Here is a 19,458-nt window from a genome sequence, read left to right as displayed (position 1 = left end):
CAAAAGGTCTCGTGTATCCATGAAAGCAAAATGTATTTTAAATCAGCTGAACACGAACCTAAAACCTACACTCAATATGTTTCCCTTTTTTAAATGTCAGACTGACATCATATGACATTGGAGTAACACTTATTTAATGTCTGGTTCCACTGAGACAGTCTGTAATGCAAAAAAAATCCTCATTAACTTTCTAGAACTGAATTCCTTCATCAGAATCTTCCCTTTGCACTTGTTACCTGTCAGATTTCAGGAGTTGTGACCAAACAATAAAATAACCAATAAGTCTGTTCACTAGACTGAATATTAGCGTGTCAAAATTTTATTTTGCAAAATGAAGTTTTTTTTTTTTTTTTATCTAAAGAAACATGTACATAGTACATTTATAACATAACTGTTATTTAAACTCGGCGATATATTGAGGCAACCTCATTTACAATATAGCTGAGACAAAACACAAAACATTTGAAACACCCAACAAACATTAGAAATACCAAAAAAGAAAAGTGACAAAGATGAGTTGAAAACAGACAAGTCTAATTAAAACAGGAGCAGCTGGAGGAAACATAAGATGCAATTAAGGATTTAAATTGTTCTAATGGTAAATGTGTGATAAGTTTTAGATGGTTTTGCAGAGTGTTCCAGGTGGCAGGTGTACTGTAAGAAAACTAAATACTACTAGTTACTATAGGATGGTAAAAGGCCAGTGAGGGCTTTAAAAATTAATAAAATCCAATGTCAATCACACCTGTTAGACAGAGAGGGCTGTTCATCTTTAGAATACAGGTCACAGTGGTGACTGTTGTAGCTGTCGTCTGATAAATCTCAGGGCTGAATGATAGTCTAATGGTGTCAAGTGGAAGTAGATTTGTAGCTAATGCATGCCTGTATAAAATGTCTCCATAATCTAAAATTGACATGAAAGTTGCCTCAATAGGTTTTTCCCTGCAATCAAGAGGAACATAAATAAATTACAGACATTGGGCACACCATGGGAATGGCACAGTATAAATATATACACACAATATATACCTATATGCTTACACCTACTTATACAAACATTGAAATACATGTACACACTTACCATCACACATAAATAATGAAATTGAAAAGTTGTAACTGATCGACAGGTATCATCTCCCCCAGGAAACAAAGCCTGAGCTCTGGAACCTGAAATGAGCCAACAGATGTATCTGGGATTAATTTAGCAATGATCCTACGTCTAATCATCAACTGAACCTCTAATTAAAATGACAGCCTATATTTTATTAACTGCTATAGAAATATCTTTTGCCCAATTAATTTTCAAATGTGACATTGTCCAATCAAATGTCTGTCCAGAGTTCTATTATTAAGGGCTTTTATTTTTCCCTTCTTTTTTCTCAGGTAAGGTCATCATCCCAGAGAGCTCTTCTAGAAATATCCATATACATGTCAAAGGTCATTTGTAATCCGAGCCCAAGATCTACTGATCTGAGATCAGAGAACTTTCTCTGAAATAATAAAGCTGTTCCAGTGAGCTGCCTGTTGGTACCCCAGACCAGATTAACAGTTTATGAATGTAGTTCATCAGTTTGAGGAACGAAAGGACAAATATTTCTGCAATCTAAATACCAGAATCAGATTTTAATCTTTTTTACTCCCCCCTTGGTTGTAATGCTTAAATTGTCATTACTTTGTAGATTTTTATTTCTAGAACTATACACTTCTATGTAACAAGGAAATTCTATTTTATTTAGGTTTACAAACTGTATAAATTTTGAAGTTGAGTCTTTAATTTAGTTGTGGGTGGCTCTTAAAAGAGCCTTTGATTATTTTTTTTTTTTCCTTAATCATTTAATGCTCTTCAGGTTCAGCTCACTTCTTCTTGGCTGCTGCCTTCTTTGCTTTGGGCTTGGCCGCTGCCTTCTTTGCAGGGGCTTTCTTGGCCGCAGGCTTCTTGGTCACCTTCTTGGGGGCCTTCTTGGGGCTCTTTGCTGCTGCTTTCTTGGCCGCCGGGGCCTTCTTGGCCGCCTTCTTCGGGGACTTCTTCGGGGCCTTCTTTGCTGCTGCTGGCTTCTTCGGCCTCTTGGGGGTTGCAGGTTTCTTGGCCGCTGCCTTCTTGGCTTTGGGAGCTGCTTTCTTCACAGCCTTCTTCTTGGGCTTGGCTTCCGCCTTCTTGCTCATCTTGAACGAGCCTGAAGCCCCGGTGCCCTTGGTCTGGGTCAGGACCCCACTGGCCACCATGCTTTTGACGGCCACCTTGATGCGGCCCTTGTTCTTCTCCACATCGTATCCAGCTGCGGCCAGAGCCTTCTTCAGAGCCGCCAGAGACACGCCGTTCCGCTCCTTGGAAGCGGCCACGGTCTTGGTGATGAGGTCGCGGACGCTGGGTCCGGTTTTGGCCTTTTTCACGGCCTTCTTCTTGGCGGCTTTGGCCGGAGCGGCGGCGGGAGCTGGAGCGACTTCTGCCATAGTTTCGAGTGTCTATTCAGAACAGAGTCTAACTAGACTGATGCGATGTACAGAGCACGGGGTGGAATTAAACACACCATGAGAACCGTGGAGACTCAACTCAGCCACTGTGTCCTCCGTGCAGTCAGGATACTCGGACACTTGTGTTTTCTCTTCACTGATAAAAGCCTTATAAACAAATCCAGGACCTGTTCTGAAGGCGGACACTGATTGAATCTGTAGCGGACTTGTGTCTCTTCGTCCTGAGGTCATGTAGAGCTCTGGTGGGCTCTGGATTCACTTTAAACTGTCTCCAAACATCACATATTCACCGTGTCGGACTGCACCGCTCGGCGCGTTTTCACATTTATTTCTCTCCTAAAATGATTAAAATCCATCAGAGTTTCAACAAAAGCGCTAGTCCAGTCAGAAAACATGTTGGTTAGGAGAGTCAAAGTTTAAAAACTGATTTGTACTGGAACATTTTGGATTAAAATGGAGCTTTTCCGATGACACCAAACACACCGAGACCCATGGTGCACATGAGCAGACAGACCACAGCTGAGAAATGACTTTGACTTTGTTTGTTTCTACGTCTATGATCTAATCCATATTTATTTACTTATTTTGACGCAATGAAATACCAAGTATTACCTCTTATTCTAAAATAGAAGTAATCAGCATCAAACAAATGAATCACTTTCATCTAACACAGTGTCTGCAGACATTGATACAGAAGGACAAGACAGAAGTTAAGAACAGTTTTAAATAAGGGTGGAACTTTATACAATACACAATACAAATTAAAACATATTAATGAAATAAATATTTCAGCTAGTTCAAATGAACAGTGAATTCAATGTTAAATTCTTGACTCTACATCTGATAAAAATGATCATTTTTTAAAATGCATTTATTGCTTTAATAGTTTTGTTAATGCGAAATATTGTGTACATTGTCTTTCATTAAATAAATAATAAATAATTATAATAGGGCTCTGGATTCACTTTAAACTGTCTCCAAACATCACATATTCACCATGTCGGACTGCATCCATCGGTGGGTTTTCACACTTATTTCTTGTCTAAATTGATTTCAGAAGCATGAAAAATCCAGTAAAAATCAAAACACAGTTACGCAACATGTTTCTTCAGTCTCAAAGTTCAACAATGCATATGTTTATGATAATTTTAGATTAAATTATATCTTTTCTGCTGACACCAAACACACTGATAACTAACTGGTAATGGCTCAGATTAATATACTACCCAGAATTCTAAACTGATATGATAAGATGACTTTCATTATTTAGGTCTATGTCTTGACATACAAGGGTTAAACTACAGTAAACTACAGTAAATCAGTAGTGAACTGTGAGAACTACTGCTGGGCCTTTACCCTGGCAATCACTGCCAAGAAAATACATCTTCACTGACATAAAACCTCAAAAACAACAGTATGTTGAATTGAAAGCACTCACCAGCTGTAATCCTCTAATTAAAGATGACAAGGATGTCAACAACTCTTTGGCTTTTGTATGCTTTCAGCCTTTGCATTGTGTATTTTCCTGGGGTTGAAATCAGGTTCATATAAATGTCAGGATATGTGATTTCCGGCCACATATCAATGTTAGTAGACCACTTGTTTGGTAGTTGTAAGGATCCACGTCCAGTCCAACTGTCTTTAATGTCATGTTATATTCCACATTTTTCCCGGTGTTGCTGTAGTTACTGCTATGCCATGTTAGGCCGGTTTGTTTTTGCCACTCAGTCTGACTTAGAGGGGCATGGCCCAGGGGGGAAGTGACGTATGTGCATTCCCCCCATAATTTATCTTGAGGTATTTTAGCGCCTTCTGAGACAGGAATTAAAAAAAAAAAAAAAGAAAAAAATGGTGAGACCGTGGTGAAACCCCATGTCCTCCTCTGTTAACAGACAGGAAACATTTGGGGAAACATTTTAATTCATGAGAATTCAACAATAAAGGTTTGTCTGTTTACATGATATTAAGAAACTGGTTTGGTTTATTTCACATTCAGTTCTTCAAAATAGGAATGTGAGATGACTTATTTTTGGTTTATGTGTTTCAGTACCTCAGTTTTCCATTCAGATAGTTTTTGTCTACATTTTCTTCATTTATTTTTATTTACCAACCTGTTTGGCTTTTGCATCGTTAAACAACTAACATAATTCACACACTTCACCGCATCACAGAAGTGTAAAAGAAAAGCACAACTGGAATTAAAATGTGTCAAGAAAATTTATACTCTCAAGTCAATGAAATACAATGATTTCCTTTATCCAAGCTTCATGTTAAACACAGATGCTATACAGTGCATACAGGCCACAGCTAAGGTGTTTTACTGTTGTAAATATGCTTTGAGTATCTACATATTCATTTAGATCTAGATGGAGATATTGAGTCCCAGAACAAAATCTCAACTGCAACACAATAAAACGCTTAAAATAGGAGTCATATATCGGTACAACAACAATTAATTACAACATTAATACCTCATCCCAAAATTATAGAGCTCAGAATATGGCATAACACACGTGTATTAATATTTTATTCTGAAGCCTTTGCACAGTCCTACTTTTTCTTAATACTCTGTGATATTTTTTCTTATACACTCCCTTTTGCACTAAGTGTTTTGCTGCTAAACTGAACTGAGCTGCTAAACTGATTTTCATTGTTCCTGTGAGAGTGATAATAAAGATCTATTTGGTGCACAATAAAAGCTCAACTGCCAAAGTCTTTTTTTTTTTTTTTTAGTTCCGTGTTAAATTCTGTAGGTGTATTCTATGCCCATTTTCCATCGGATTGTGTTGAAATTTGCACATGCACATCCTAAATTCCACAAAATAATTTATGAAATATAGGGTATTACAGTAAAAATGGTATTGCCATGAGAGCAGTTTCTAGGGATGATCTCAACTGGGTAGTCAATAACATGCATACTTCAAACTGGAAGGATGGAAAGTTTCCTCTGATGCTGTAATTTTCATGTCATATGCAACAGTAAAAGGCAAATGCCTTATATTCATAGATGGTTAGTGAGTTTTAGACAGGGTAAATGCTTTGACTATTGGTCATTATTAGATTTGTTAGTGTTTGCAATGGGTCACATCTGTAGTGATTTGGTCAATTTTGATGTCATACCATAAACAGGATTTCTACAAATTAAATTTAAGACCTTTCTAAAACAGAATTTAATGCCTAGTTCACAACAATACTAGCAAAATTTTGTGACTCCTAGAATTTAGGGAAATGCATTTACTTACTCCAACACCTTGATTCCCACCGTTCCAAGTCGTTTCTCACAGGGGCTGCAAATTTCGTGATAATCGGCTCCTAATCTCAATATAAATTCTCAGGTTGGAATTTAGTAGATTAACTCTTTGCAGTTTGGACATTTAACCACAACGCAGCAAACAAGTTTATGGAAACCTAACTTTGGAGCCATCAAATCAAATTCAATACCTTTTAAATTTACTAAATATCTAAGGTCAAGACTTTTGAGACCCCTTAGAAACCTTGATAAAACAAAATGTTTTTGTTTTAATAAGTCGTATTCATAGTTTTACTGCAACAAGTATAGAAGTTATCTTTAGACAAAGTGGGTGGCTCTTAAAAGAGCCGTTGATTATACATTGAATTAGGCCAGTTTACTTAGAGCTGGTGTACTTGGTCACAGCCTTGGTGCCCTCAGACACTGCGTGCTTGGCCAGCTCACCGGGGAGCAGGAGGCGCACGGCGGTCTGGATCTCCCTAGAGCTGATGGTGGATCTCTTGTTGTAATGAGCCAAACGAGAGGCCTCAGAAGCGATACGTTCGAAGATGTCATTGACGAACGAGTTCATGATGCTCATAGCCTTGGAGGAGATCCCGGTGTCGGGATGGACCTGCTTCAAGACCTTGTACACGTAGATGGCGTAGCTCTCCTTCCTGGTCTTTCTCTTCTTCTTTCCGCCTTTGCCAGTAGCCTTTGTGACTGCCTTCTTGGAGCCCTTCTTGGGCGCGGACTTTGCGGGTTCAGGCATATTTGATAATCGGTAATACCTAAGAATGATAACCTCATTGACGCAGAACCGCTAGTTTTATTGCTGCTCTATGTAAATCTGGCTGCCCTGTTCCCTGTCTCTGATTGGTCCAGCTGACCACTTGCTGGAGGTGGTTTGAGTGTGTGTGTGTGTGTGGGGGGGGGGGTTGTTTTTCCAGGGCAGTGGATCCTAACCTTTTTTCCTTGGAGCCCACCCCCCGCTTGTGTCCAAGACAAGCCACCCCCCACCCCACCCCCCATCGAAACTGTCCTGTCCTTCACTAAAACCAAAAAGTTAACCTATGAAAACCTAGTGCCACTTTTGTGTCAGTTCCTAAATTAATTCTCTCTATTTAATCTTTTTTAAGCATTTGTTACCATTTATTATCATATTATTCACTGTATTTTGTATTTTCCACTGTAATTATGTATTTTATTATATTTAATTTCCTATTTTTAATTTAGATGTACATGATAACTCAGAGTAAATTTAATGGTTGCCATATCAAAATAGAGACAACTGAAGAAAAAGTGACATTTTCGGCAAATACATCATTAACTGAACATAAACCAACTGTCTTCATCCACTACCATTTATCAAACTCCATTGGTTTTACTGGTGAATCAATGTTGTAGAAGATGACAATATTTCCATGGTAACTACAGAGTAAATAAGTAAGCAAAGCTCTATTTATATAGCACTTTTTAAAACATGTTACAAAGTGCTTCACATAAAGGGGAGATAAATCAAATCAAATCAAATTTTAAGCCAATTTACAGAAACCCAACAGAATCCTCCAGGAGCAAACACTTATGACTGGTGACAGTGGCGAGGAAAAACTTCCCTTTAACAGGCAGAGACCTCAAGCAGACCTAGACTCCTGAAGGATGGCCAGTTGGGGTTAGAGCGAGAAAGTAAAGAAGGAGAAAAGAGAGAGCGATAGAGATAGAGAGAGACTGGGGGAGAGGGTGGAGGGGGGGGGGGGGTAGGTGGAGACACATGCACAGATACTAAAACTAAAACATGTATAGAACAGTATAATAAACACTATCGAGCCTCTGAATGTCCAAATGGGTCATATCTGATGACCATGAAAAGACGACAAACTGGATTTTACACCAGTTATTTACATGTATTGATAGAATTAGTGGATCAACAGGTATTAAACATTTTAGATCAGTAGATGCTTTTGGTCACTGGTGGATGTTTGGGTCTTTATGGGTTAAAGGTAAGTCTCAACTTTATTTTTGATACTGTTGAGTCATCTGCATTTTTCAGGCATGGTGTTTTATACATATATGATGATTCACTGACAACAGGGGAAAAAAACTCAGATGAATTATCTGTGACCTGACCAGACTGTTGTGGGGGTCACAAAGTTTCAGAGGTCAAGAGGGTATGGCTACTAAATACTATGATATTTTTAAATGCAGACAAAATATGTTTTGAGTGAGTTCATACAAACTTTTGATTATCTTATTGGGTGTATGAGCATTTTTTATTTAACATCCACACATAGAATTTTCACAACTTTTAACCTCAATGAGGATAAAGCCTCACATGCCCCCCCCCCAGGATCTCTGGCACCCCTCACCCCAGGTTAAGAACCACTATGCTGGAGAGAGTGGATCAAGGAGGAAAACTGCCCCAAAGCAAGATCTCATCAGGCTTTTTTTAAGGTTTTATATCCTGAGTAAGAGCTAAAACATTAAAAAGTTTAACTTCACTGGATTTTGTGAAGCACGAATTTATGAGATCATTAAAATCCAAATAGTTTCCTTTGCATTGCATGAAATTTTATCAGTGAATACAAAAAAACCTTGTGATCAATGCAACATGTAATGAGATAAACAGTTGTGAAATGTAAGCTTGAAATTGCTTCTCATTTTATTAGAACATCATTGGGGTTCTTAAATACAGCTAACAAAAGCCTAATATTACCCATTAACTGCAGTGCGGAAACAAATCACTATGGGCCACCTCTCCTCAACACCTCTGAGATGAGGAGATTCTGCTTGAATCATCATCCTAGAACCTGTTGAAGATCAGAATAAGTGAATCAGTTCTGCTATTTGGCCACAAGATGGTAATGTTGGTTTCATAAATCACCTGCAGTAAATCTTGAGAATCAGAAATCAGCCACAGTCTGGGTAAACAGATATGTGATAGGGAATACTGTGGCAAGTGTGACCTGTTTATGGCTAAACACAGAACATTAGACCACTGAGAAATCATGTAAGATACCATTTAGCACAACTGGAGCTCAGTCTGGTGGCAATTCATCAATACTCTTGATGTCTAAAGTCAAACCCAGATTTGAATATTCTGTTTAAGTTTGTATGTATCCCTGTATTTTCTTTTCTCTTTCCAACAGTCATACTTTATGGACACAGATTAAATCTAATCTAAAGCTGCTTCGTGTCCCGTCAAGGACTGTTTGATTTCACCATCCAAGTGAAGGATAATTGGGATGTTTTCGTTCTATTTTACATTCCTTGCATGCATATGTACTGCACTGCACCCTGATGCCAGAATGATAAACATAGGTTATTTTCCACTCACTAGTAAAACAACATGAATGCACAAAATTTGCAGATAACGTTAACAGTTAAAAATAAGACATAACTGTTGCATTTAAGCTGTGATGACATCTAAGAGTCCTGTTAGGGTTAGAAAAGGGTCAGGGAAATAATTCAGCTGCAAAAGAAAAAAAAAAAAAAGGTTGGAGATCCACTACTTTGTTTTGAGTTTTCACATACAAGCCTAAAATATGTACACTCTGTAACTGAACATTTTTACTCAGAACATTTCACAAAGAAGAAACTCTTGCAGTGAATTTCACATTGTGTTAATTCCTTAAACACCTAGAACTATTCCAGTTTCCAAATTATTGGTCTCCACATTTAGCTTTTTCCTAAGTGATGTATCACCATTTATTATGATATAATTCTCTGTGTTCTGTATTTTTCTATGAAAATCAGGTATTTTCCACTATTTAATGTACTGATTGTGCAGAATTTCAGAGTAAATTTAAAGGTGATTATATCAAAACAGAGAACACTGACGAAAAATGAATTGACTTTCTCAACAGACTATATGATGAATAACTATCATTTGTCGAACTACCTGGGTTTTATTGGTGAATCAATGTTGCAGAAAATGCTGATGTTTCAGTGTTCTCTATAGAGTCTCTGAACGTCCAAATGGGTCATATCTGATGACCATGAAAAGATGACAAACTGGATTTTACAAGAATTATTTAGATGTATTGATAGATCATAAATAAATTAAATCAGTAAATGCTTTTGGTCATCAACTACCTCACATATATTCACATCATATCTGATTCTAGTAAAACATTCATTCATTCATTCATTTATTTATTCACATACCTATAAAAGGGGTCATATTTTGCAAAACCCACTTTTATGTCTACTATTTATGTCTATAACTAGTTACGTCATGACATTTGCATATATAAGGTCAAGAATTCCGACGAACATTTCTCCTAGTACGACATAATTGTTTATCAGTAGCAGCGGTTGTAGTCCATACCGAAAATATGTCCAAACTTCGAGCCGATTACCTAAAATACTCAGGTGTTGCTTGAACGGGGCAGACTAACACAGCCAACAACCTGGAGGGGGTGGGGCATGAAGTGTCTCATTTGCATTTAAAGGGCCAGCGCTCAAAACTACCTTTCTGGTATCATTACTCAGAAATAGGTTTGAAGATGGACTTGTGGAGTTGAATTAATGAAGAATTCAGACCCAAGCAGAGCATTTACAGTTTGTGTAGACCACAGGGAAATGTTTTAAAATGCATAATTCCATAAAAAAAACAAAAAAAAAAGCAAAATATCACTCGTTTAAAAGAACCACATGTAAAAACATATAATATTGCATTTACATTATGTGAAACAGGACACCCTGGAAAGCTAAAAAGCTTTCTGAGAGGGGCCCAGGCACAACGAATAAATAACACATGTAACAATAATACAACACATTTTATGGTAAGACAAACTCAAAAATACCCACCCTTTTCAAACACCCACACACTCACACAGTACAGGTTTACATGATAAGTACAGTGATCCGCAGTCTCTCACACACACTCGCATACACAAAATAAAGTAATAATATTAATAATGATAATTCCCCTAATGTGCATCTAATCTAAGCCCTACTCCTAACAAGGTCCAAGTGGTCTAGTCACCAACAGTCATAAAATCAATGTTACATACAGTTGCTGAAAAAATTATTAGACCACCCTTGTTTCTTCAATTTCTAGTTCATTTTAATACCTGGTACAACTAAAGGTACATTTGTTTGGATAAATATAATGATAACAACAAAAATAGCTTATAAGAGTTCATTCTAGAGCTGATACCTTGCCATTTTCCATGTTTTCTTGATAATAACCAAAAATCACTCAAGTTCTTAGATCAATAGCTGAGGCATTGTACTGCCAAAAACAGTGCTTTTAGACATTCCATGTTTTCTTTTCTGCCTGTTTTAGTCACATGATACACACAAGAGTTAGTACTTGATTGCACAACCATTGTTTTTGATGACTTTTAATGGTCTAATTATTTTTTTCCGAGACTGTATAGGCAAAGACAATTCAGATTTGAGCATAATCCAGTAGGAGTTGCCTCCTAAATCTCTCTTTAAAAAAGCATGTGCATTTGGAGACATTTGTCTTTGTCAATATCATTCCATACCTGCAGACCTTTGCAAGCTATACTGAGACTAGTACATTTGAGCTTCTTTTTCTTTTTTTTTTTTTCTTTGATATTATGCTGTTTTCTAGTCTGATAGGCGTGTGAAGAAAGAGAAATTGGGATTAGGCCATAGAAGTCTGTTGTTGAGCATACTGACAACAGAATACATGGTGCATATTCACATGTAATGTTGAACATTAACTTTATCTTGACACAGATGATGTAACACCTTTGACAAAGTCATAGGAGAATGGGTATTACAGACTACACAGCTGGAAACATTTGATAGAATTAAACTGCACAAGTAAAGAAAATATATACGTCAGGCTTTTCACAAGTGAAGTGCTACTGTTTTTGTGGTGAGTTCGTCCAGTTTCAGTGTAAAGTGAAGCGATCAGACTTTGACCACTACGGTCACGGATCATGGAGTTAGTTAAGATAAAAACAGTCGGTTAAACAGTGATGTTGATACAAAAATATCAGCTAGAACCACCAAAGCTTCAGCATAAACTGACTTCCAGGAATAACTGTAAAAGGTGAGTGTGTTTTTCTCCTCTGACATTTTGATTTATCAGTGAATTATGAAGCTGTAGCAGCAATTCCAGAATAACTTTTTGCATTTATTGTTTATGTCTGTTATTAAGCAGAAGTGAAATCTAATGTGCTGACTCTTCACCTAAAACAGATTAAGTCAGCTTCCAAATCAACACACAAACAAATGTCTGTTTGCTAACTAAACAAAACGGTAGTGCTTTTAGTTTCATTGAAGTAATAGTAAAACACATGAATATTGTACTAGTTAAACCAACACTTGCATTTTGTTTTTCTTTTACTTCAGAAAAGCTTAATTTTTCACATTTTTTTATAGAATGGTTTTAAATAATTGTGTATTTTACTTTATTTTACTGTCCATCTTTTCATTCCTTTACTTCATTGAGTATTTACACAAAATCCTACACTTTCCCTTTCACTTAGTCCTCTAATGTTTTGCAATGTGTGAAATCCCATTTCAACGGCAGGAACGCCCCCAGGTGTGGCAGCCTGTTGACATAGTACACCTTTGCTTCTATAAGAATTACTCCTTGATCTTACACAAGCCTTTGAAGACACTCTATAAGGTAAGGTTTCTCTATTTACTTTATTGCAAAACAAAAATGCAAATATTGCAAAATAAGAAGCACATTTATTTTAAGGGGAATGGATACTATTGATCTGATTACTGTAAGAGAACGTAACCTGTGTTATCTGATGACAGAACAAAAGCAAAAGTTGTGGTTTTCTGTCTTATTAAACAAAAAGTTATCCATCTTTAAGTGACTAAGATAAGGAGAAAAAAAATCTGATCATGCAGGTCAAGTTCACATATAGCCAAACAGTCGAGGTTTTACACACATTTCAAGGCACATTGCATTGAAACATCAGTCGCTAAACTGTTAAATCTGTTTTGCCAAGTAAGTATTTTATCGCTGTTGGCTGGAGCTGGACCACAGTACAGTTTATGTACAACTTTAGCTAATAATTACAGCTTATTACTCTGTGCTCCTTTAGCTGATTATACTTTTATCTGAAACTTTCATTATTTAACCCCAAAAATGTGACATGTGTGGCTTCATCAAAGAGGAAACTGCAAATTGCAGTTTTACACGTTAAGTGTAAAGAACATGAGAAAATAGACTGCGACACTACTTCTCGGTTTCCAGAAATTCAATACCCTTTTATATATTTTGTCTTCTTTTTGAGTTCAACCTTAACATAGTTTCTATTTCATGCACATCTGATCTGTGTAAGTGAAAGCACCTGAGACGCTTTTTAATAGTACTTTAACCCTTGTGGATCCCTCTAACCTGTTGTCCTCTATGGACCCTCGAACCAACAATGTACATGCCCAAAAAAAGCTATAAAATCATCATATATCAATATGTTTTCTGCTTTTATCTACATAAATCTGTTAACCCACTCCAGCTGTGCTCAAAACTACCATATGTATACACTGAATAGTTGGGTGCCTGGTGTATTGCTGGTGATTTGATGGTTGGATAGGTCAAAAAATAGCAACAATACTCATTAGATTGCATTAGAAGTTTTATGTGAGATTGAAAAATGTTGTTTCATTGTATTAATGAGGCTTAAGGGTCCTGCACTGAACAAAAACTATTAACGGAATGAAATTTGAATTTGACCTATTCAGGACTTTAATATGAAACACTATCATATCTCTGCATCATGTATTTTATGGAAAATATCTCATTACTTGTGTTATTTTCTTAATACAACTGAAAATTATTGAATTTTTGGTAGACTGGAGTTGTTGCAGAGAAATAAATTGACAAAAGGTGTATTAATTTGAATGAAATCCAGTGAAACTTCAGCAGTGAGTCTATCCCTTTTAAGTGTGGGAAAATTGCACAGGAAAGACAGATATGCTTGACAGAAGTTGTTTAAAAGATTTATGCAGAAAAAAATATTGATATGTGATGATTTTATTGTAGTTTTTTTGCATTTACATTTTTGGCTCAAGGTTGGTAAAAATGCCTGTAGTGTACCTGAGACCTGAAAGAGAACATCACGTTAAACTCAACAGATATATGTAAAAGAAAGTAGTTTTGCAGAAATGTGTGCCATAAACCACAATGCAGCTATAATGACCACCAAATTAAAAAATAAAAAATGACAAAAATCTACAAAAACAGCCAGAGGAATCCCTAGGGTTTAAGGGAATTGCATTTCATTTCTTCCTTTCAGAGGTGTTATATTACACCAAACTGAAACATGTCATCTGAGGTGAGACTTGAGGGAAGGTTTTCTATAACTGTCAACCAGTCAAACAGCTATTAACCTGTCTGTCCAGGCTCATAAATAAAAGTATGAAGCTGGGACTCTGAGAGCTTCATCCTGTTTTATCATTTGTACCAAATGGAAAGAAATTCTGTCAAAGTGTTCTTGAGATCAGAATCAGAACTGGAATACTTTACTGATCCCAGAAAGAAATGTTTCATTTTGCAGATATTCAAAAAACAGTAGAAAGTGAAATATAAATATGTGTACATAAATACTGTGTTTCCAGCCGTGCGACTATGCCAGTCAGAAAGTGATAAGGTGTAATGATTACAAACAGAGTTCCAGTTACACTTTTTCTATCAAAAATAAATTACATTGTCACAATCATTTCATGAATTCATTGTTTTTGTTTGGTTTGTTTTTTGTTTTGTTTTTTTACTGTATGAGCAACAGTGCTGTTTTCTTATACCTGTACTGTTTATGGATGAATACCATTTTTAGATTACAGATCAACTTGTAAGCAGAATTATTTGCTTTATTTTTTTAATTTGCATCTTAGGCTTATATAATTAATATGCTTTATTTGGAAAGTGAATTATTTTGATGTAATCACCTCCTGATCTGAATCCAAGGCCGACAGATCAGATTATGCTCTAACTATTTCATTTATGATCTTGCCTATAGTGAAACAATCAGCTGGTTATCTATGACTTTTAATCATTAACTCATACCAGTATTAGGGATCCAGGTGGAAGGACAGAAAGATAAACTATGAGCTAAACATCCAACTGTACATTTCTCTGCCTGTACTTCACAGACTTTCATTCGGTTTTGTGACAGATCACTCATGTTTGTGTTATGTAAAACTGATAATGAGACCCTAATGAAACATGCGGAACTAGAAGCAACGACCAACGAGCGCAGACCTCCGCCAAGGCTGATCAGTGCCCCCCCCCCCCCGCCAAGGAGGTTATGTTTTTGCCAGGGTTTGTTTGTCTTTGTCTGTTTGTCTGTCCGTTAGTGTGCAACATAACTCAAAAAGTTATGGACAGATTTTGATGAAATTTTCTGGTCTGCACCCCCCCCCCCGTGGGCCCCCCCACCCCCGATCACCACCAAAATTTAATCATTTCTTCCTTATCCCATTTCCAACAAACCCTGAAAATTTCATCCAAATCTGTCCATAACTTTTTGAGTTATGTTGCACACTAACGGACAGACAAACAAACAAACCCTGGCAAAAACATAACCTCCTTGGCGGAGGTAATTAAGAAGATTATTTGAATAATATAAATAGAACTAAAATGGATCACAGAGTAGAGTAGGGTTGCTGAGAAAAATTAGCAAGTACTGTGAAGCCTATGACAGTACAGGAGAAAAAATAAATAAATAAATAAATAAGTAAATAAACTAGAAGCACTCGGAGAGCGCAGACCTCCGCCAAGGCTGATCAGTGCCCCCCCCCCCGTGGGGCCCCCCACCCCCGATCACCACCAAAATTTAATCATTTCTTCCTTATCCCATTTCCAACAAACCCTGAAAATTTCATCCAAATCTGTCCATAACTTTTTGAGTTATGTTGCACACTAACGGACAGACAAACAAACAAACAGACAGACAAACAAACAAACAAACCCTGGCAAAAACATAACCTCCTTGGCGGAGGTAATAAATATTCAGACCGAACACAGTACAATAGGGATTATACAATTTAACAGTTTCAATACAAAGACAGCAATTACAATGCTGGACAGAGTTTTTAGCTATTGCAAATTTTCAATCTTCTGTCCCTATTTGGGATTTAAATAGACCATATTATCAATACAATAAAAAGTAAGTGATCATCATATTAATACTACACCATACAACACAATAAAATACATATACACATTACATCAATCCATGGAGGTCCACCTCAATGCTTCTAGGACTTCAGGAATCTGCTGCTGAAGTCTTGGTCCAGATACCACAGCACATCTTCAGAGGTCTGGTGGAGTCTAGGGCTCGGGTCAGAGCTGTTTTTGTAAAAAAAAAAAAAAGGGGGGGTCTACGCAACATTTGTAGTAATAATGCCCATAGATCATGGGTGTCAAACTCCAGTCCTCGAGGGCCAGTATCCTGCATGTTTTAGATATTTCCCTCTTCCTTCACACCTGGAAGCCATTACATCATCATCAGGCTTCTGCAGAGCTGGATGATGAGCTGATCATTAATTGAACCAGGTGTGCTGGAAGAGGAAAATGTTCAAAACATGCAGGATACCGGCCCTCAAGGACTTTGACACCTGCGCCATAGATGTTCGATTGGAGATCTGGTTGTTGTTCTTTAGGTACTTTTAGTAGGTAGGTCACTTTACACTGGGAATAAACAACAAGTTCTAGAGATGGTCTGACCTAGTGATTTGGAGATCATAATTTCTCCCTTGTCACATTTGCTCAGATTACTACTTTTGTCCGATTTGCAGTTTCTAATACATCAACTTCAAGGTCTAAATTTTCACTTGCTGCCTAATACAGCATATCCCACCCACCAACAGGTCTTATTGTGATACCATAACCAAAATTGTTACCACTTTTCCTATCAGTGGTCAGAATGTTATGAATAATCGATGTACAGTATGTTACTTTAAGCACTCCTCCACTGAGCCCCCACATCATGGAGATGGTGGGAGACAATGTCCAAGATAGCCTAGATCCTCCTCTTTGACACCACAGTGAGTGAGTCCAGCTCCAGTGCTGCATATTCATTTGATGAGTCAAAACTAGACTCATGGATCATCTTCAGCATCTTTTGACTGAATCTGAAGGACCTAAGACTCCTCAGAAAAATGTAATAGATAGAGATATTCTGGCCACAAGTTATTAAGTGACAACTGCAACTCTTTTCCATCAAGGATCATGTATCTAATATTATATATGTTATTATTGCTTTTCAGTTTTGGAGTCGTTCCCTTTGTTCATCGACAAAGAACACTTTTCAAGATGTTTCTTCCATGTCAGAATCTGCTCTACTTTGTTATTATCCTTCAAATCAGAGCTACAGCAGGTACTTACAGGGATTTTTAGACTGCTTGTACAAGAATCACAAGTGTTAATTAAATTACAATTTGAATAATACAAATATATATATATAAATATATATATATATATATATATGTATATATATATATATATATATACATATTTTTTTTTTTTTACTTGTCAGGAATTTCACTGAGCTGCAATGAAACAGTACACGCTGAAGCTGGGAAAGACATCACAATAAAATGTAACATATCTACAAATGCATCTCAGAAGTGTGTGGTAGATCCCTGTATCTGTGAAGCAAATAAAGCAAAGTGTAACCATGGCCGAATGAAACTGAACTGCACTGAGACTGAATTGTCTCTGCATCTCTTCAATGTTAACGAAGATCAAGATTTCAGTGTTTCCATCCATTCAAATTGTGGTGTCCCGCCCAGCTCAAAAGTTCAGCTAAAAGTGTACAGTGAGTAGCCTTATACATCTTAAAGTGTGTCATTGTTATCCAAGTTATGTCATATTCAGATATAGATAAGTAAGCTTTTATTCACATGTTAAGTTATCGCTATTTTTTCTTTGTAGGACTGGAAGGAGTGGTGCAGGCTACAACATCGCCTCCTAAAATACCACATGAGGTGACTGTAGCTGTTGGTTCTATCTTTGGTATCATCGCTCTTCTTGGTCTGCTGTTAGTGTTGCGGCTAGTGTGTAATAAATACAGACAAAGTTCTTCAAAAAGTTCATGTAAGAGCATAATATGACAGTGTATCATTGTGTGAACTATTAATGTGAGGGTTAAAAGTTGTTTAAGGTTTCAGCTGGTTTACAGGTGGAGTTATGTTTTGGCCTGTAGAGGATAGGGTCTCCAGTTGATGATATGTTTTTATTTTTACTTACTTAATTCCTCAGGGAAACATTGTACCAAACAGACACACTGAAATATTTCATGCTGAAAAAAAGAATTGGATTTATTTAACCAAACATTTGACAAATAGATTTATCTAGTTTCTAATGCATTGCACATTTCATATTCAGTTGTACAAATTAAAAAAAAAATATATATATATAAAAACTGTCAAATAATTTTACCATTAAAATTTTCAATTATACACACAACAGACAAGGTTATTAATCGTATCATAATTTTATCCAAACCTGCACATTGTTCTTACTAACATGTGCACAAACAAGGATTTGCTTGTACAGAAGCACTTTTACCAAAAATCTCCTAAAATCTATTTTAGATTAATGCACCTCACTATTTATGAAAGTTGATGAAGCATTTTAAATAGAAAAGGAAAGGATATAATGTGTAGCAGAGATGATTTTTTCTTTTTTGTTGTTGTTATTTCCTGACCAACGCTCTAGTCCAGTAGGTGGCGATTAAACCTTAAAGCTAGTTATTAACCCTCAATAAAACAAAAAAAACAAACAGAGAAGAAGTTGGGGAATCAATTTTTCATATGTGTTTTCAGAAAAACACAAATGTAGCACCTTTTCTGAACTGGCACTTTTACATGTTTCTTTTTCTTTCTATCCAAACACCCCAGTAGCCTGTACCTCCATCACATCTTTTTAATTCTTACTCTGACCTAATTCTATTATTATGATACTTCTGTCATCTTCATCCTCACTCTCCTCAGCTTAACTGTTGCCACAACTTTAACTTCCTCATCACTCTATGACACCTCATCCTCAGTGATAAGCTGGCAGACACATGTATAGATACAGTATGTGACTTGCATATTAGAAATGGATTACTAAATCTTACTTATGGCAAATACATTTAGATAATACTAACTCTCTTTCCTACAAACTAAATACAGTTGTACTCCATCTTAATTTGCAATATGCAAGTATTGTCATTTTCTGAGGAAAACTTTTTTTTTTTTTTAATAATTTCAGTTTCCCAACCCTTAGATAACACTGCTAAATAAAATTACATTTAATTTACAGTAAAAAACTGAAACATTCTGTGTTGCCTGGATGCAACACGTTATCATGGAGGGTTAATGTGAGTATATCATGCATGTCTTGGATATTAATATTAATTGTGTGAAAATGTCAACACCTGGCTGTGTGGCTTCCTATCATTGATATATATTATATATCCAGCACATATATAACACTTTTTTTTTTTTACTATTTTAGATCCTGTCACTTCTCTAAACCTATGGCTACATGCAGGCAAATGTGGCCCAAATCCAATTTTTTTGCCCATATGTGACCTGTATCCAATCTGTTAAAGAAAGTTTGAACAGCACAAATTCGTTTTTTTTTTTTTTTCAAATCCGACCAAGGCCACTTTCATATGTGGTCCTAAATCCAATATGTATCCGATATTTTTCAATGCGACTTCAGTCTGAGCGGCCAGGTCACATTTATCCGATCTTTACATCATTGAAATGTGACAAACATCACAATTCGGTGAGAAAAATATATTTACTTCAGTGAACATAGTGCT

The 19,458-nt window shown here is 36.5% G+C and overlaps 2 protein-coding genes and 1 long non-coding RNA gene across 3 annotated transcripts; 1 reads left to right on the top strand and 2 right to left on the bottom strand.

The window, feature by feature from the left end:
* Positions 1–1,338: 1,338 nt before the first annotated feature.
* On the bottom strand, positions 1,339–2,865 carry LOC115410018 (histone H1-like). Its single transcript, XM_030121422.1, has one exon. It carries the CDS (start codon positions 2,449–2,451, stop codon positions 1,855–1,857), a length of 597 nt encoding a protein of 198 aa, XP_029977282.1. The 5' UTR covers positions 2,452–2,865; the 3' UTR covers positions 1,339–1,854.
* A 3,182-nt stretch (positions 2,866–6,047) lies between these two features.
* Positions 6,048–6,485, bottom strand: LOC115410037 (histone H2B 1/2-like). The gene has a single exon (XM_030121443.1). The coding sequence runs from the start codon at positions 6,471–6,473 to the stop codon at positions 6,099–6,101; it is 375 nt and encodes a 124-aa protein (XP_029977303.1). The 5' UTR covers positions 6,474–6,485; the 3' UTR covers positions 6,048–6,098.
* A 5,769-nt stretch (positions 6,486–12,254) lies between these two features.
* LOC115410039 (uncharacterized) lies at positions 12,255–19,293 on the top strand. The gene is made up of 4 exons (XR_003934041.1): positions 12,255–12,314; positions 16,910–17,019; positions 17,179–17,460; positions 17,577–19,293. It is a non-coding gene; the product is annotated as an uncharacterized LOC115410039 (long non-coding RNA).
* Positions 19,294–19,458: the final 165 nt, after the last annotated feature.

This window comes from Sphaeramia orbicularis, chromosome 19 (assembly GCF_902148855.1).
Source record: "Sphaeramia orbicularis chromosome 19, fSphaOr1.1, whole genome shotgun sequence".
Taxonomy (NCBI): Eukaryota; Metazoa; Chordata; class Actinopteri; order Kurtiformes; family Apogonidae; genus Sphaeramia; species Sphaeramia orbicularis.
This window is presented reverse-complemented; position numbering and strand designations above follow the sequence as displayed.